This window comes from Eptatretus burgeri, chromosome 15, assembly GCF_056783735.1.
Source record: "Eptatretus burgeri isolate ZD-2024b chromosome 15, Ebu_testis_v1, whole genome shotgun sequence".
NCBI classification, from domain to species: domain Eukaryota; kingdom Metazoa; phylum Chordata; class Myxini; order Myxiniformes; family Myxinidae; genus Eptatretus; species Eptatretus burgeri.
Genome location: NC_140975.1, coordinates 5,457,111 through 5,471,695, shown reverse-complemented (window position 1 = coordinate 5,471,695; position 14,585 = coordinate 5,457,111). Strand labels below are relative to the sequence as shown.

At 45.1% G+C, this 14,585-nt stretch overlaps 2 protein-coding genes across 3 annotated transcripts; both read right to left on the bottom strand.

The window, feature by feature from the left end:
* Positions 1-1,759: 1,759 nt before the first annotated feature.
* Positions 1,760-14,313, bottom strand: LOC147011390 (thread biopolymer filament subunit alpha-like). Of its 2 annotated transcripts, XM_085858263.1 has the most exons (10): positions 13,761-14,313; positions 13,081-13,295; positions 10,887-10,947; positions 10,634-10,729; positions 9,021-9,194; positions 8,745-8,870; positions 8,363-8,476; positions 3,339-3,445; positions 3,040-3,125; positions 1,760-3,006 (listed from the first exon to the last, which is right to left on the bottom strand). In XM_085858263.1, the coding sequence occupies exons 1-10, from the start codon at positions 14,244-14,246 to the stop codon at positions 2,696-2,698; spliced, it is 1,776 nt and encodes a 591-aa protein (XP_085714389.1). In that variant the 5' UTR covers positions 14,247-14,313; the 3' UTR covers positions 1,760-2,695. The 2 variants fall into 2 exon arrangements, with proteins under 2 accessions (XP_085714389.1, XP_085714388.1); XM_085858262.1 differs by having other exon boundaries at positions 1,760-3,125.
* On the bottom strand, positions 10,954-13,025 carry LOC147011391 (uncharacterized). Its single transcript, XM_085857877.1, has 3 exons — positions 12,991-13,025; positions 11,371-12,824; positions 10,954-11,336 (listed from the first exon to the last, which is right to left on the bottom strand). The coding sequence occupies exons 1-3, from the start codon at positions 13,023-13,025 to the stop codon at positions 11,269-11,271; spliced, it is 1,557 nt and encodes a 518-aa protein (XP_085714003.1). The 3' UTR covers positions 10,954-11,268.
* Positions 14,314-14,585: the final 272 nt, after the last annotated feature.

Here is a 14,585-nt window from a genome sequence, read left to right as displayed (position 1 = left end):
TCGAGGCATATCATGTGCATTTGATACAGTCTGGCATCCCACATTGCTCTCCAAACACTCTGCCAAGAGCATTCAAGGCCAACTCCACTCCTGACTTACTGACTTCCTCTGCTCCCGAAGTCAACACATGACTTTCAACAGGATACTCTCATCTCCTCTTCCTCTGAAGGCTTGAGTGATCTGCCAGTAAACTGCCTTCTGGTGAAACCCCCAAAATCCAGATTTGCTACTCACCTCCATTCTTTTGTTCCTCTGTTGTTGTTTTTTCCCACACACCTGTGGACCCAACTTCCTCAGTCTCTTCAATCTCATTCTTATCTCCAGGGCTGCAAGACAGCTGTTCACCATCATGCCAGTTCATCTCGGATCCACAGGCCTGATCCTTTCTACCCCCGTTAACCCTCTGCAAGCTCACCGCTTTTCATGTTTCCAGTTTTTCCTTCCACTCCATGGTGGAGAGTTTGTTGCTGTATCCATATTGTGCACCCCCATGCCCTCCCCTTGCTCTGCTTTTTCCCCACATCCCTCATCCCTCCATCTCCCTCTATTTGTCCCTCTATGGCTACCTGGTTGTTGGCGTCCACTTTCCCCTGCCCTCCTTTCTCCTGTTCTTTTCTTTCCGGTCCGTTCTGTGTTCTGTCTTTTCAACGAGCCTTGATGATGCTGGACAAAAATAAATAAATAAATAAAACCTCTTGCATCGTGCGCTTTATTTTCAGAGTTCTGGGGTAACACTGAGTTCGAGCCACCATCTTTATTTCCACCATCTGGATTGAAATCATGCCTAAAGTAAACTGTGTACCCAAGAGGACCTGGTCCTTACATTTTTACCTGTCACTAAGCAATCCTAAAAGCGAATGTTACGGGTCAGCTTGATTTTACATGTAACTATACGGACCGAGTCAAAATTGGACGAGCATGTACTGTTTGCATTTTGTTGAATCAAATCCGATCTGATCACAAAGAGCCATGTACAAGGTGGCCTGAAAGTCTGTTTACCCATCCCCAGTATTCCTTCTTAAACTCTTTTAATACAGTATACAGGTTTTATTGTGCAGTACTAGTACTCGCAATAATTAATTGGTCATTGGATCTGTACGCTCTCCCGTCATTCTGTCTGTGCAGAGGCGAGGGAGGTGCGAGAAATTAATCAGGGGTAAAGTGACTTTCAGGCCACCACGTCCATTTCCATGATCGACCGAGTGGCCAAATAAGCGCAGGAATGCAATTCATAACAAGAAGGGCACTCGGTAGAGCACATACTTCCGCCGCACAATGCCCGATCCAGTAGAACATATTGGGCCCAATACATTTTTGAGATATCGTGTTATATATCGTTTTTGGCCCTGACTCTCAAAGGTGAAGAACCATTTGAAAAATTCTAGTATCCGGATCTGGATCTTAACCAAAATCCAATAAATTCGGCCTTGTAGCAGACCCAACCTGTCGACAAAGTTTCCTCCTAATCCGTCTACAAGTTGTTGAGATATCTTGCTTTACATCGTTTGCTTTACTTTACAATGCCACTCCCATGGTACTATCTTCGTGTGACGCCATTTTTGTTTTTCCTGTAATTATTCATAAAAGTTGTTTTTTTTACTTCCTTGTTGATGTAAACAGTTCCAGTCAAGATGCTTCTTTGTCTAGTGTGTGTAACTGAGTTAGAGACTATACCCTGCTGCACAAGCATGTGTATAAGAATAACCTGACTGTTTTACGCCTTCAAGCAAACAGAAGAAAGCGCACACACACACAAACGTCATATGCAGCAGTTTTTTATTTTTTTTTTTTTATTTTTAAACATATGTTCATGAAGAGAATGCAGAATCTTGCCTTTGTGACATACATTGTGATTGTATAATCCGATGGGTGCATTGATGTCACGCCCCACTCGGTCACGGGCCTCGTACTCTTGAGGTTTCATCAGGTTGTGTTTTCAGTTTGTCAGAGAGCATGTCGGGGTAATCATAAAATAAGACTGACATACAGCCTGTGCGTGCGTGACAAACGTGCCCAACACAGTTTTTAATCGGATGACCAGTTGACAAGGAAACAAAACTGCAATTTTACAGGAATTAATGTATGATAATTCGTAAAAAAAAAAAAAAAAAATCATTTTGCTTATTTCATTTGAAAAATGCACAACCTCGAGAGTTTTCTTGTAATTTCTCTGGAGGCAGCTGTGTCTCACTATCGGAGCTCGATGATTGGTTACAAAAAGCATGTGATGTCTTGCAGCCAATCAAAAAGATCCCCACCCAGAAGCAAGGCACAGCTCCCCCCACCCCACCCCCCCCTAATATTCCCACAAAAATTATCTGGAAAAATCCCTCTGCCGTTATTTTCTGCTTCTTGGTGAAATTTATTTCACAGAAAAATGCAAATGTAAATTCTATATAATCAGATTTTGTAATTCTCAGGGATTGGATTTAATTTCCATTTTTAAACTTATCTCCAGGAACCAAATGATTTTGCCTAGTACATTGGCGAGCATGTTTAGTTGAACCTGGAATTTTTGGGGTTGAGAGCATCATGCCACTTGGTCATTATTTTGAAAAAAAAATGGATAAAAACTAGTCCTAATTTGGTGTAAAAACAAAAACGGAAAAACTTAAAGTGAAATTGAACCCAAACGCTGCACCTTATGAATATCGAGCAGAAACCCAAGTTGAAGCTTGATCTTGAGAAACCTACTCTAATATGAACTCATTCTTAAACTGTTCCCCATTCCACTGCTTGAACTTATGCCACCTGAACTCCTGTGGCTCATACTCATTCCTTTACTACTACCCATACTCATGCCGCTCATTCCTCCACAAAGATTACCCATACTCATTCCTCCACCAACACCACCCACACTATATTGGCTCATCACTCTACCACCACTCGTACTATGTTGGCTTATCCCTCTAACACCACCCACACTCATGCCACTCATCCCTCCATAAGCACTCATCCCTCCAACACCACCCATACTCATGCCACTCATCCCTCCAACACCACCCACACTCATAGCACTCATCCCGCCAGCACCACCCATACTCATGCTGCTCATCCCTCCACCCCCGATCATGGAACTCGTGTTTTTGCTCATTGACACGGAGATTCCTCCTCCGCTGTTGATCCTGCAAAAGCACACAACCATTGGAGTGTGTGAGTTTCTAAAATTGGCAGAGACCATTTCTGACGCATTGATTCCAAACAGTCATTTTCTCCTGCAATAAGCATCCATCAAGTTTCATCTGTAAAGTGCAAAGTGGTGTTCTTCCTTTCTCTTAAATGTTACATTGCACTGCAAAATGGAGGTTTGTGGTGAACAGCAAACTTTGATTTCACACCTGTGCTCCTCGCTGTCCAAAAGCTTCCTGTAAGCCGTGATTTCAATGTCCAATCCCATCTTTGTGGCCAGTAGTTCCTGGTACTCATGAGCGTATTGTGAGATTTGCTGCAATGATAGAAAATGTGGTGATTTCACCGCTTTATCTCCAATTATAATCTTGTCACCGCATATCCATAGCCGTTATAAATAAGGCAAGTGTGTGTGTGTGTGTGTGTGTGTGTGTGTGTGTGTGTGTGTGTGTGTGTGTGTGTGTGTGTGTGTGTGTGTGTGTGTGTGTGTGTGTGTGTGTGTGTGTGTGTGTGTGTGTGTGTGTGTCTGAAAATCAAAGAAAGAAACAGGGCTGGGCCGATCTCCACCAAATTTTGCATACGCATTGGTACTACCCAGGGTCACGTCGTCATGGGTACAAAAAATACCCCCCCCCCATTAGGGGGGATGACACGACTTACGATTTTTGCCTGTACTACACGTGCCACAATGCAAGTGGTTTACTGACCGCTGCTGCAAACGAACAGTATGGATGCCACAAATATATTTTCTGCACAAACCCCCACTATCCTCCCCCTCCAGGCTGTTCCCAAAGGGAGTGAGTGTTTCTCATGTTTCAAAATGTGCCTCCAATATAATTATAATGATTGGGAAAATCGGAATAATCGATATAAATATTTTCAAGTGTTTGTGCGTTTGTACGTTATTCTTTCACGGCTGAACCGTAGCAACTAGAGGCCCGAAATTTTGGGTGGAGGGACTTCAGAATCTGGACAACGTTTAAAGCGAGCAATCGTTAGCTTTGAAGGCCGTTTTGAGGCCACTAAAGGCTGCTATAAAGGGTGCATTGGGATGTGGGGTCAGGTAGTACTGCCGCCGACCCGCAGGCAAAATGTAACCACCATGAGGCCACGAACTACATTGCTTTTCAATGTCCAACACATCCTGAAACTACCGCTGGGAAAAGCTCCCTCAGCCAGGCAGTGCGGAATTACCTCCCCCGAGTAGCACCGGGTAACCCCTACTCGTAATACAATATTTTAAAAATGGGTTCTCAAGGTCTCGACCAAATGGTCCTTTTTCAGAAACCAATAGAAAATTGTCCTACCAGCCTATTTCTGAAGGCAATGGGTTGGCCAGTTTGTTGTGCCTGTATAAGCATTCAGCTTATGAAGCTTAAAGTGCAGGTTCAACTCCATATACCGGGTTGATATGTCCGTTGCTACCTGTTGGCCCTTTTTATGCTTGTGAAAGTACACCGAGGTATCCGTGTGTCCATGCCCTGCAAAGTGATAGCCTAAAGCTCCTCCATGAGCCTTGGTCACGATAGAAAAACGATAGTGGAGTTCTATAAATGAAGATACGTTCCAGAAATCTTGCAAGTTGGTGAGAATGCAATCGTTTATCAATTCATACATTTTTAAGTTGGAACTTTCATTCCGACGGTTGAGTAAATGCCAATTAATATCTGCATCCATTTTGGACGGAGTTTGTGTATTCACCACTGTTTGTCCGTCTGTGAGCAGGATATATCAAAAAGTTATTGACGGATTCGGCCGAAACTAAGTGGACAGGTTGGGTGTGTCAGGCTAGGTATGGAAGTATACACTGAAGCAGCGCATCGCTGCGTCCACTTTCCAATGGGACTCCAGGGGCCTCTGTCTGGCCATTCCCATCTCCTTGAGATGCCAATCAACGTGCTGCAACCAAGAGTCATGTGGTCAGCCCTTTGGCCTCCTCCACTCACGAGACTCCCTCGCTGAGAGAATCTGGTGAGCAGGATCAGCGTCAGGAAAATGAGCCACATGTCCATACAGCCGCAGCTGACGCTCACGGACTATGCAGGTAACAAATCTCATTTGAGTCTCTCTCAGCAACCGCTCGTTGGACACAAAGTCCGACCAGCGATAGCCAAAGATTCTCTGAAGAGACCTGGTACCAAAGGAATTAAGTCTCCATCTCATATCTGTGGTCAGAGTGCAAGTCTCACATCTGTGGAGGAAGATTGTAAGCATCCAGGACCTGAAGACTCAGACTTTCGTCATCCTGCGCAGGTACCGACAGTACCACACCCTATATTGAATCCATGACTCCGCAGACCTGACCCAGATGTCTATTGGCCTCTGGCGCACAACATGCAGAGACATTAATATCACTACCAAGGTAAGTAAATCTCTCCGTCACCTCAACATCCTCACCACAAACAGGTGCAGACAAGATTGCAGCATCCAAGATGTCAGTGAAAGCTTGGATCTTAGCTTTGACCCAGGAAACCCATAATATCAGCAGCTCCGACTCCTCATTCGGCACTTCGAGGGCCCCTAAAAAGACATCAAGAGTCTCCACAAAGATGACTGCATCATCTGCAAAATCGAGGTCAGAGATCTTGACATTCCCAAACGATGCACTGCAGCTTGATCTCTCCGACATCCTCCTGAGAATTCAGTCCATACAAGTGCTAAAAAGTGTGGGGGCCAGTACACATCCCTGACGAACTCCAGTAACAACTGGAAATAAGTCAGAGATGACACCACCACATCTCGCAGCACTCTCAGTACCAGAGTATAGTTCAGACATCATATTGATCAGTTTTGGTGGCACCTCACAAAGACCAAGAATCCTCCAGAGGGCATCCCGATTCACTGAATCAAACGTTTTACAGAGATCAGCATAGGCTGCAAGCAGCCCCTGCCGAAACTCTCATCTGCGTTCGGTGAGGACCTGAAGAGCAAGGATACGTTCAATTGTTGACCTCTTTGGTGTAAAGCCTGACTACTCTGGATGCTGGTGCTCAAGCAGATGGTGGCGAACCCTATCAAGAATTTTCTGAGGAAAGACCTTGCCCGGCACTGAGAGCAGCGTAGTTGTTGCAGTCCTGACGATCACCATTCCCTTTCTAGAGAGGGACAACAAGGCCCTTCTTCCAATCAGTTGGGATGATGCCTGTGTTCCAGGCAGAACACAGAACTGTGCTCCACATGCAATGACATGAGTGCAGCATTTCCACCAGCCTTGAGAAGTTCAGCATTCAGCATGGATGCCACAAATGCGAGGAGCTTCACCTCAATTTCAACTGGTTCACAGCAGCCTGTGTTTCCACAAATGAAGGTGGATCACAGTTGATTGGAGTCAGCAAAAGGGATCAAAACATCCATGACATGCAACTCAACAGCTGCTGGGTCAGCCTGGTAGAGCTGCTCAAAGTAACCGACCCAGCAGCCCTTCACTTCAGACTCCTTTGTCCAGAGCTCAGCACCCTCTGCTCTTACTGCAGTACAACGGGGAACAGGCTTGCAGGAATGCAATGCACCAATTCCCCTCTAAGCACGATGAGAATCACTTAAACAAAGGTGATGCTCTACCCCTTCACAGATTCCTTGTACATAGGCCTCCTTGACTGCCCTCAGCGAACGTACAGTTCTACGCCTCAACTCCCTGAGCAGCTCAGCTCTGCCATAAAGCCTGGTCCTGTAACTCTGGTCAATGGTATCCAGTGTTCCTTGGGAGACAAAGTTCTTCTTCACCTGACTGTGAGTTCCAGACATCCTCCAGCATCATCAACGATGGTGGCCTTGAAGGCACTCCACAACTCTTCATTATTCCCCGAAACACCCAGACCCCCCAAGGCTTGGATGGTACCATTCTCCCGAATTTAAGCTGCAACTTCAGAGTTGCTACAACAAGCCTGTGGTCTGTATTGAGGAACTGAGCACTCTGGCAAAACCCTGCAATTCTGGATCATCCTCCAGCGACCATCAACGAGCACATGGTAAATCTCCTGACATTCCTGCCACCCACTTGAAGGGACCCCTTCAGATTAACACGAGGAGACCACCGTCAGGTGGACAAGGATGAATCAATTTTATTTTGGTAAGGATCTGAATCCGGATACTAGAATTCAAAAAGGGATTCTTCACAATTGAGAGACAGGGCCAAAAACGATGTGGAGCACAATATTTCAAAACTTTGTGATCTTTAAAAAATTTGTGATCATCTTTATCTTTTAAAAAATGGATGTCTCGAGAAGAGACACTGTGTGTGTCTGTGTCTGTGTAATATAACTTTGTCTTTTATTGGCACGACCGTTATTTTAAGACAGACGTCGGGATGGTTTCACGTGATCATTTCTTGTGACCATCCCCACCTTGTTTCCAGATTTTTTGTGGATGAACATCCCTCCATCCTTTTACATTTTAAAATGTAAAACTCGTATATTATGATACAAAGATGAACTGATTAAATTATAGCATCAAGGGGTCGAAGGTCAGAGGTCATGTCAGATAATGTTATCAAAGTAGGGATTTGAACGAATCTCAGTACTTGCACAGATTTTATTTATTGAGGTCCTAATTGTCTTGAGGTTTTAGATCAAAGTTAGAGAGAGCAAAGGTTTCATGTGAGCGGAGGCATAATGGTCAATGTGACGTCGAATCACATCTTTCTTTGTTTTTTGCATCCAGTTATACATCAAAAAGGTGGCCATCCGATATCGCTACATCCACGTATAATTGATATAGAGTATTATGTTGTACGCTTTGTCTACTCCTCCGAGAAGAGTTGACGTCGGAATCTGAAAATTTCACGGGATTACTCAGGACACCCTGAAGGTGTGTTTCCTGAAGTTCTGTTTGATTCCATCAAATTTTGGGAAAAAAAACAAACATTCCACCCATCTTGGCATTTTCTTCCTTTGGGGGGGGGGCATGGTTTCGGGGGCGGGTGCAGTTGGAATTATCCGAGTTACATAACCGCGATGTATTATATGTGCACTTTAGCAGTCGGTATGTTTTCGCTTCGTGACTGTAACCCTGGTTATTTTTCTTTTTGGGAGCGATCACGGCAGCGGACTGTTGCCTATACACCGCCAAAGTAAAGGGACGTGTAAGAACTCAGTCGCACACTTGGAACAAGATTGCCCGGAGGGTGCTGGGTACTTTGTCATTATCTTAATAATCATCAAGATAATAACACGACTACCCATAGCCGCTCCCAAATGGAGCTGCTTGTGAGTGATTACTAATTGGTGTTTCTCACTTTGCGGATGTTATCAGCTTCCATCTTGAGTGATGTGACCTTCTGCTGCCATTGCTCGACTTGTCCCTGTCCATCCACCTCCATCTGACTGATTTGTGCCTCCAGGTTTGCATTCTGCAAAGGTACACACAGAAATTATATAATTAATCTCACTGTGTTTATATGTCATCCAAAAACTTAACTTTCCTTGAATTCCTGTCCAGCTCACTCTGCAGAAACCAAAATCGTCATCTTTCAGGATATGAAGTCAGTTAATGCAAGAGACTTGTCAAGCCAAGCTTGAGATGACAACGTCCAGCAAGTTACCCTCTGGGCTCTCATCAACAAAGCTCGGCCTCTGTGGGAATAATTCATCACAGCAATATTATTTCATCAATGAGACCTGTGTGCGGAAGCGGTCAATGTCACGCCTGATGCTGTCCATCTGTAGCTTGAGGGACCTCAACTCCTCCTTGGCATTGCTGATGTTGTATGTACCTGGTTGTACTGTGCCGGCGGCTGCGTTTATCTGCAATACAAAATGTTCACAACATGGCTTCTGATGGTTGGGTGGGAGGAAAAGGAATGAAAGAGGGAATTCTTGGGTGGGACATGGAGGAACAACATCGTTGGTGCCGCTTCAGTCGTGGACATTGAAACATCAATGAGTGGAACGTACCCGGAGCTGCACGTTATGGAACGCCTCCTCGCGGCTCCGGGTCGCCAAAGCCTCGTAATGCAGTTTGACATCATTGATGGCCGTGGAAAGATCAATCGCCTGGTTGCTGTTGTCCACTGTGATGACGGCCCCCGAGGTGCTTCCAGCGATTGATGACTGCACTTCGTTCACTCGCTGCCAAAACAATCCACAATGCATTAGTTCTGTTTTCTTAGCAAAACCATACCACCGATAACCAGTAAAAACATGCTACCGATAACCAGTCAAACCATGCTACCGATCACCAGTAAAAACCATGCTATCGATCACCAGTAAAAGCCATGCTACCGACCACCAGTAAAACCATGCTACCGATCACCAGTAAAACCATACCACCGATAACCAGTAAAACCATGCTACCGGTAACTAGGAAAACCATGCTACTGGTAACCAGTAAAACCACGCTACTGATCACCAGTAAAACTATGCTACCGATAACCAGTAAAACTATGCTACCGATAACCAGTAAAAGCCATGCTACCGACCACCAGTAAAACCATACTACCGATCACCAGTAAAACCATGCTCCTGATAACCAGTAAAACCATACTACCGATCACCAGTAAAACCATACCACCGATAACCAGTAAAACCATGCTCCTGATAACCAGTAAAACCATGCTACCGATAACCAGTAAAACCATGCTCCTGATAACCAGTAAAACCATGCTCCTGATAACCAGTAAAACCATACCACTGATCACCAGTAAAACCATGCTACCGATAACCAGTAAAACCATGCTACCGATAACCAGTAAAACCATGCTGCCGATAACCAATAAAACCATGCTCCTGATAACCAGTATAACCATTAAAACCATGCTCCTGATAACCAGTAAAACCATGTTACCGATAACCAGTAAAACCATCCTCCTGATAACCAGTAAAACCATCCTCCTGATAACCAGTAAAACCATGCCACTGATCACCAGTAAAACCATGCCACTGATCACCAGTAAAACCATGCTACCGATAACCAGTAAAACCATGCTACCGATAACCAGTAAAACCATGCTACCGATCACCAGTAAAACCATGCTTCTGATCACCTTCTGCCTCTCAGATCACCTCAATGCCTAATCTGGTTTTGTAAATAATATGGACCTTGTTCTCGCTGTTTTGAACATCTGAAATATTCTGATATAAAGTGGATGGGAATCTGGAGGGGAAGTTCGAGAAAAATCCTTCCAGGCCATCCTTATCCAGCACAAAGACATTTTTGGTGCAACAGACACTCAAACAAACATGGTCGTTAAGGTTGAGCAAATGTAGCCACTTGACCTCCACAATTATCATTTTCCTCCCAAAATGCACAGAAAAGGTCCTGGATTCTGATTGCAGGTAACCTCTCAGTTTAAAAATATTTCAAAAACTCTCTCTATCTCTGTCAGTCTCACTAAACAGTTTCACTTCAACAGTTTTGCTGTTTGTCCTTGATTCTATAAACTCGGACGGTCACTTCCCTTGGTAACCAAAATGCTTTAAGGTACCGATGAGAAATTCTCCGAATGATAACGGAGGAAGCTCGGTGATGCTAACTGGGATGAACGTGCATTCAGATGTGTGCTGCTCACCGCCATGTAAATCTGCTTGAGCATGTTGATGTGGTCTTCCACACCTTGGACGTTGCCCTGGAGTTCAATGATGACCAGGTAGGACTTGTCGATCTCCTGCACAGATGAGCACATGACACCTTAACAGGAAATATCTTATTGCCACTGTGGAAGCTTCTGAGTAATCATTTTAATTTCTATTCCATCATTATCTTCATCAAACTCGTTTCAGATTCATCTGGTTATGGTGCCATCTCGTTTCGGTGCTTCGTACATCTTTCAGGTTGTTCCATTCTCCTTCCAGATACTTGTTGTTCTTAACCTCTTCCTCGTACCTGTAATTCAGACAGAACCATAAATTAATTATCATCATCATCTTCGTCAGATTGCACTGATATTTGTAGATTATTTGTTTCAATGTCAGAACATCATGGACATTCATTGAAGAGATCATGAATGGATCAGGTTCTTGTGCCTTTGGGAGGAGGATGAGTGTTGAGAGGGAGTTTTCTTAGGAGGTACGAAGATAAATAAATTTTCAAAAATTAAGTGCTTGGGGTTGTGATTGTGGTAGAAGGCAAAACAATAAGTGCTGTGTAATTGAAGAAGGAGGGTGTTTAAGGATGAAAATGAATGTGGTTGGAAGAAAATAAATGCTAATTGGTTTGAGCAATGGAAAGTGAATAAAAATAGATGTTCTGTATTTGAAGGAGAAGTAAAGAAATGAATGGATAGAGAGAAAGAGAGGGATTAAGAGGGTGTGATTGGGTGAGAGGCAGAGGAAAGGAGGGAGTAGTTGTGTGGCAGGCACAGAATGAAATGGGGAATGGTTCGGTGAGAGAAGAATGAAGGAAGGTGTGGTTGGGTGAGAGATAGAGGAATGAATGAGGGAGTGTGGTGAAAGACAAAGGAATGAATGAGGGAGTGGTTGGGTGATACAGAGGAATGAAGGAATGAGTGGTTGGGTGATAGACAGAGGAATGAAGGAGGGAGTGGTTGGGTGATAGACAGAGGAATGAAGGAGGGAGTGGTTGGGTGATAGAGAGAGGAATGAAGGAATGAGTGGTTTGGTGATAGAGAGAGGAATGAAGGAATGAGTGGTTGAGTGATAGAGAGAGGAATGAATGAGGGAGTGGTTGGGTGATAGACAGAGGAATGAAGGAGGGAGTGGTTGGGTGATACAGAGGAATGAAGGAGGGAGTGGTTGGGTGACAGACAGAGGAATGAATGAGGGAGTGTGGTGAAAGACAAAGGAATGAATGAGGGAGTGGTTGGGTGAGAGACAGAGGAAGAAGGAAGGAGTGGTTGGCTGAGAGATAGAGGAATGAATGAGTGTGTGGTTGGGTGAGAGACGAGGAATAAAGGAGGGAGTGGTTGGGTGAGAGATAAAAGAATGAATGAGTGTGTGATTGGGTGAGAGACGGAAGAATGAAGGAGGGAGTGGTTGGGTGTGAGACAGAGGAATGAAGGAATGAGTGGTTGGGTGAGAGACAGAGGAATGAAGGAGGGAGTGGTTGGGTGAGAGACAGAGGAATGAATGAGGGAGTGGTTGGGTGTGAGACAAAGGAATGAATGAGGGAGTGGTTGGGTGATACAGAGGAATGAAGGAATGAGTGGTTGGGTGATAGACAGAGGAATGAAGGAGGGAGTGGTTGGGTGATAGACAGAGGAATGAAGGAGGGAGTGGTTGGGTGATAGAGAGAGGAATGAAGGAATGAGTGGTTGGGTGATAGAGAGAGGAATGAAGGAATGAGTGGTTGAGTGATAGAGAGAGGAATGAATGAGGGAGTGGTTGGGTGATAGACAGAGGAATGAATGAGGGAGTGGTTGGGTGATACAGAGGAATGAAGGAGGGAGTGGTTGGGTGACAGACAGAGGAATGAATGAGGGAGTGTGGTGAAAGACAAAGGAATGAATGAGGGAGTGGTTGGGTGAGAGACAGAGGAAGAAGGAAGGAGTGGTTGGCTGAGAGATAGAGGAATGAATGAGTGTGTGGTTGGGTGAGAGACGAGGAATAAAGGAGGGAGTGGTTGGGTGAGAGATAAAAGAATGAATGAGTGTGTGATTGGGTGAGAGACGGAAGAATGAAGGAGGGAGTGGTTGGGTGAGAGACAGAGGAATGAAGGAGGGAGTGGTTGGATGAGAGACAATGAATGAGGGAGTGGTTCCCTTGAAGATGTTTTTTTTGTGCCCTCCCTTTCCGTGATTGTCCCTCGGTATTTATTTCTTACCCTGTGTGTTCTTCTGCTGCACCACGTGACCTGGTTATCACGTGACAAGCTATTTCAAAAGCCAGAAAACTTAATGACACACAAAACGAAATCTAGATGTTATCATCGGTTTGGGGTACATTTTGAATGATGGGGAATTATTTAGACCAAGAGATGCCAATAACAATCTCCAGTGACCTCATGCAAACCCCGAGCACTAACCCAGAGACAGATGTTCCATGAGGTTGTTTTACATACTTGATGGTGTACTCCTGAATGATGCCCTTCCAGTGGTCGATCTCGGCTAGAAGTGCACTCTTCATCTGCTGCAGCGTCTCAATCTGACAGTTGTAAGTGGTGGTCACTCCGCTGATGACCATGGCGGTGTTGGTGGGTCCCGATCCGTCCGTGGGAGCGGTGTACATGGAGATTTGTGCCTTCAACACGGCGTTACGCTGCTCCAGCGTGCGTACCTGTCAAACAGGTGAGCAAATGCACGTATGTCATTCGAGTGTTTTTTTTCTGCAATCAGAACAGCGAGACAGAGACGGAGACGGAGACAGACAATGAGACTATTGGAGGAAAACCATGTCCCTTCCTGTACCTGCAGCCACCTGAGTTAGTTTGAATTGCATTGTGAATGTGATTGGAACATGTTATATAAACATAGACTGTCTCTCTCTCTGTGTGGTACACCTGGGGTGAGGATGCTGGGAAGCATGAGTATTGAAGGGAACACATTTGATTGTATTGATATTCGTGATGACGTCACAATCATTTTATCTTTCTTTGTGATGTTTGTCTAATATTTATGTGAACATCATATCCATTATCTACCAAAGTATCTAATGCAGGTACTGTATGTGAGAGAGGGCACACAAACAATGAGGAGTACAGGTTCATATAAAATACTGAGCGCCCGTACGGGTTGTCCAAACCTTGTCTACAAATTGTGCAAACTTGTCGTTGAGTGTCTGCAGCTCCTGCTTCTCCCGCAATTGGATGGTTTGGACGGTGTTTAAGGTAGGCAGAGATGCGGGGTCTATGCCGACCATATCAGATTCAGTTATGTTGGACTTTGAAGTCATGAAGCCTTTTTGGAGCCCGTACATCCCTGCAGGGATATTCATTCCATTGAAACGCATTCGGAAGCTTGAATGGATTTTCCGCAGGGCGGACTCGGCACCCGTCCCACGACACCCCAATCCAGAAGTCATGCTCCCACTCATTGAGCCCATTCCTCCGCTGTAGCTCCTGCTCTGGCTCCCACTACCGCCAGCAGAGAAGACCCTAGATATTCCCGTGCCTCCACCCATGCCGCCAAAGTTCATGCGGTTACCCTTGATCAATGTGTTGATACCTTCTCCAGTGTAAAAACCTCCGGAGCGTACTGTGCAGGAGGAACGATTCATTTTCCTTTCCATTGCTTGGTGGACAAGTGGGATGTGGCAGAGAATCAGTCACCAACAAGGAGTAGCGCAGCCTGCGGTGGACTTGGCTTTATACGTCTCCGAACACCCAGAACCAGGTACCTTCCCCACCCACACCCACTCTTCCATCACACAGGGTGATGAAACCACAAGATTGCCCCGAGCTCCATGGTGAAAATGTCCAATCGTTTGCAGATCCACGAGTTGAACAAGCCAGATCTTGTATGTAATGTCACATGTCCCCCCAGGCACGGATTGTGGAGTGCGAGAGCCCCTGGGCGGAGGTGAAGCACCTGCATGACAACTTGCAGTGAAGTTGAGTTTCCAACCCAG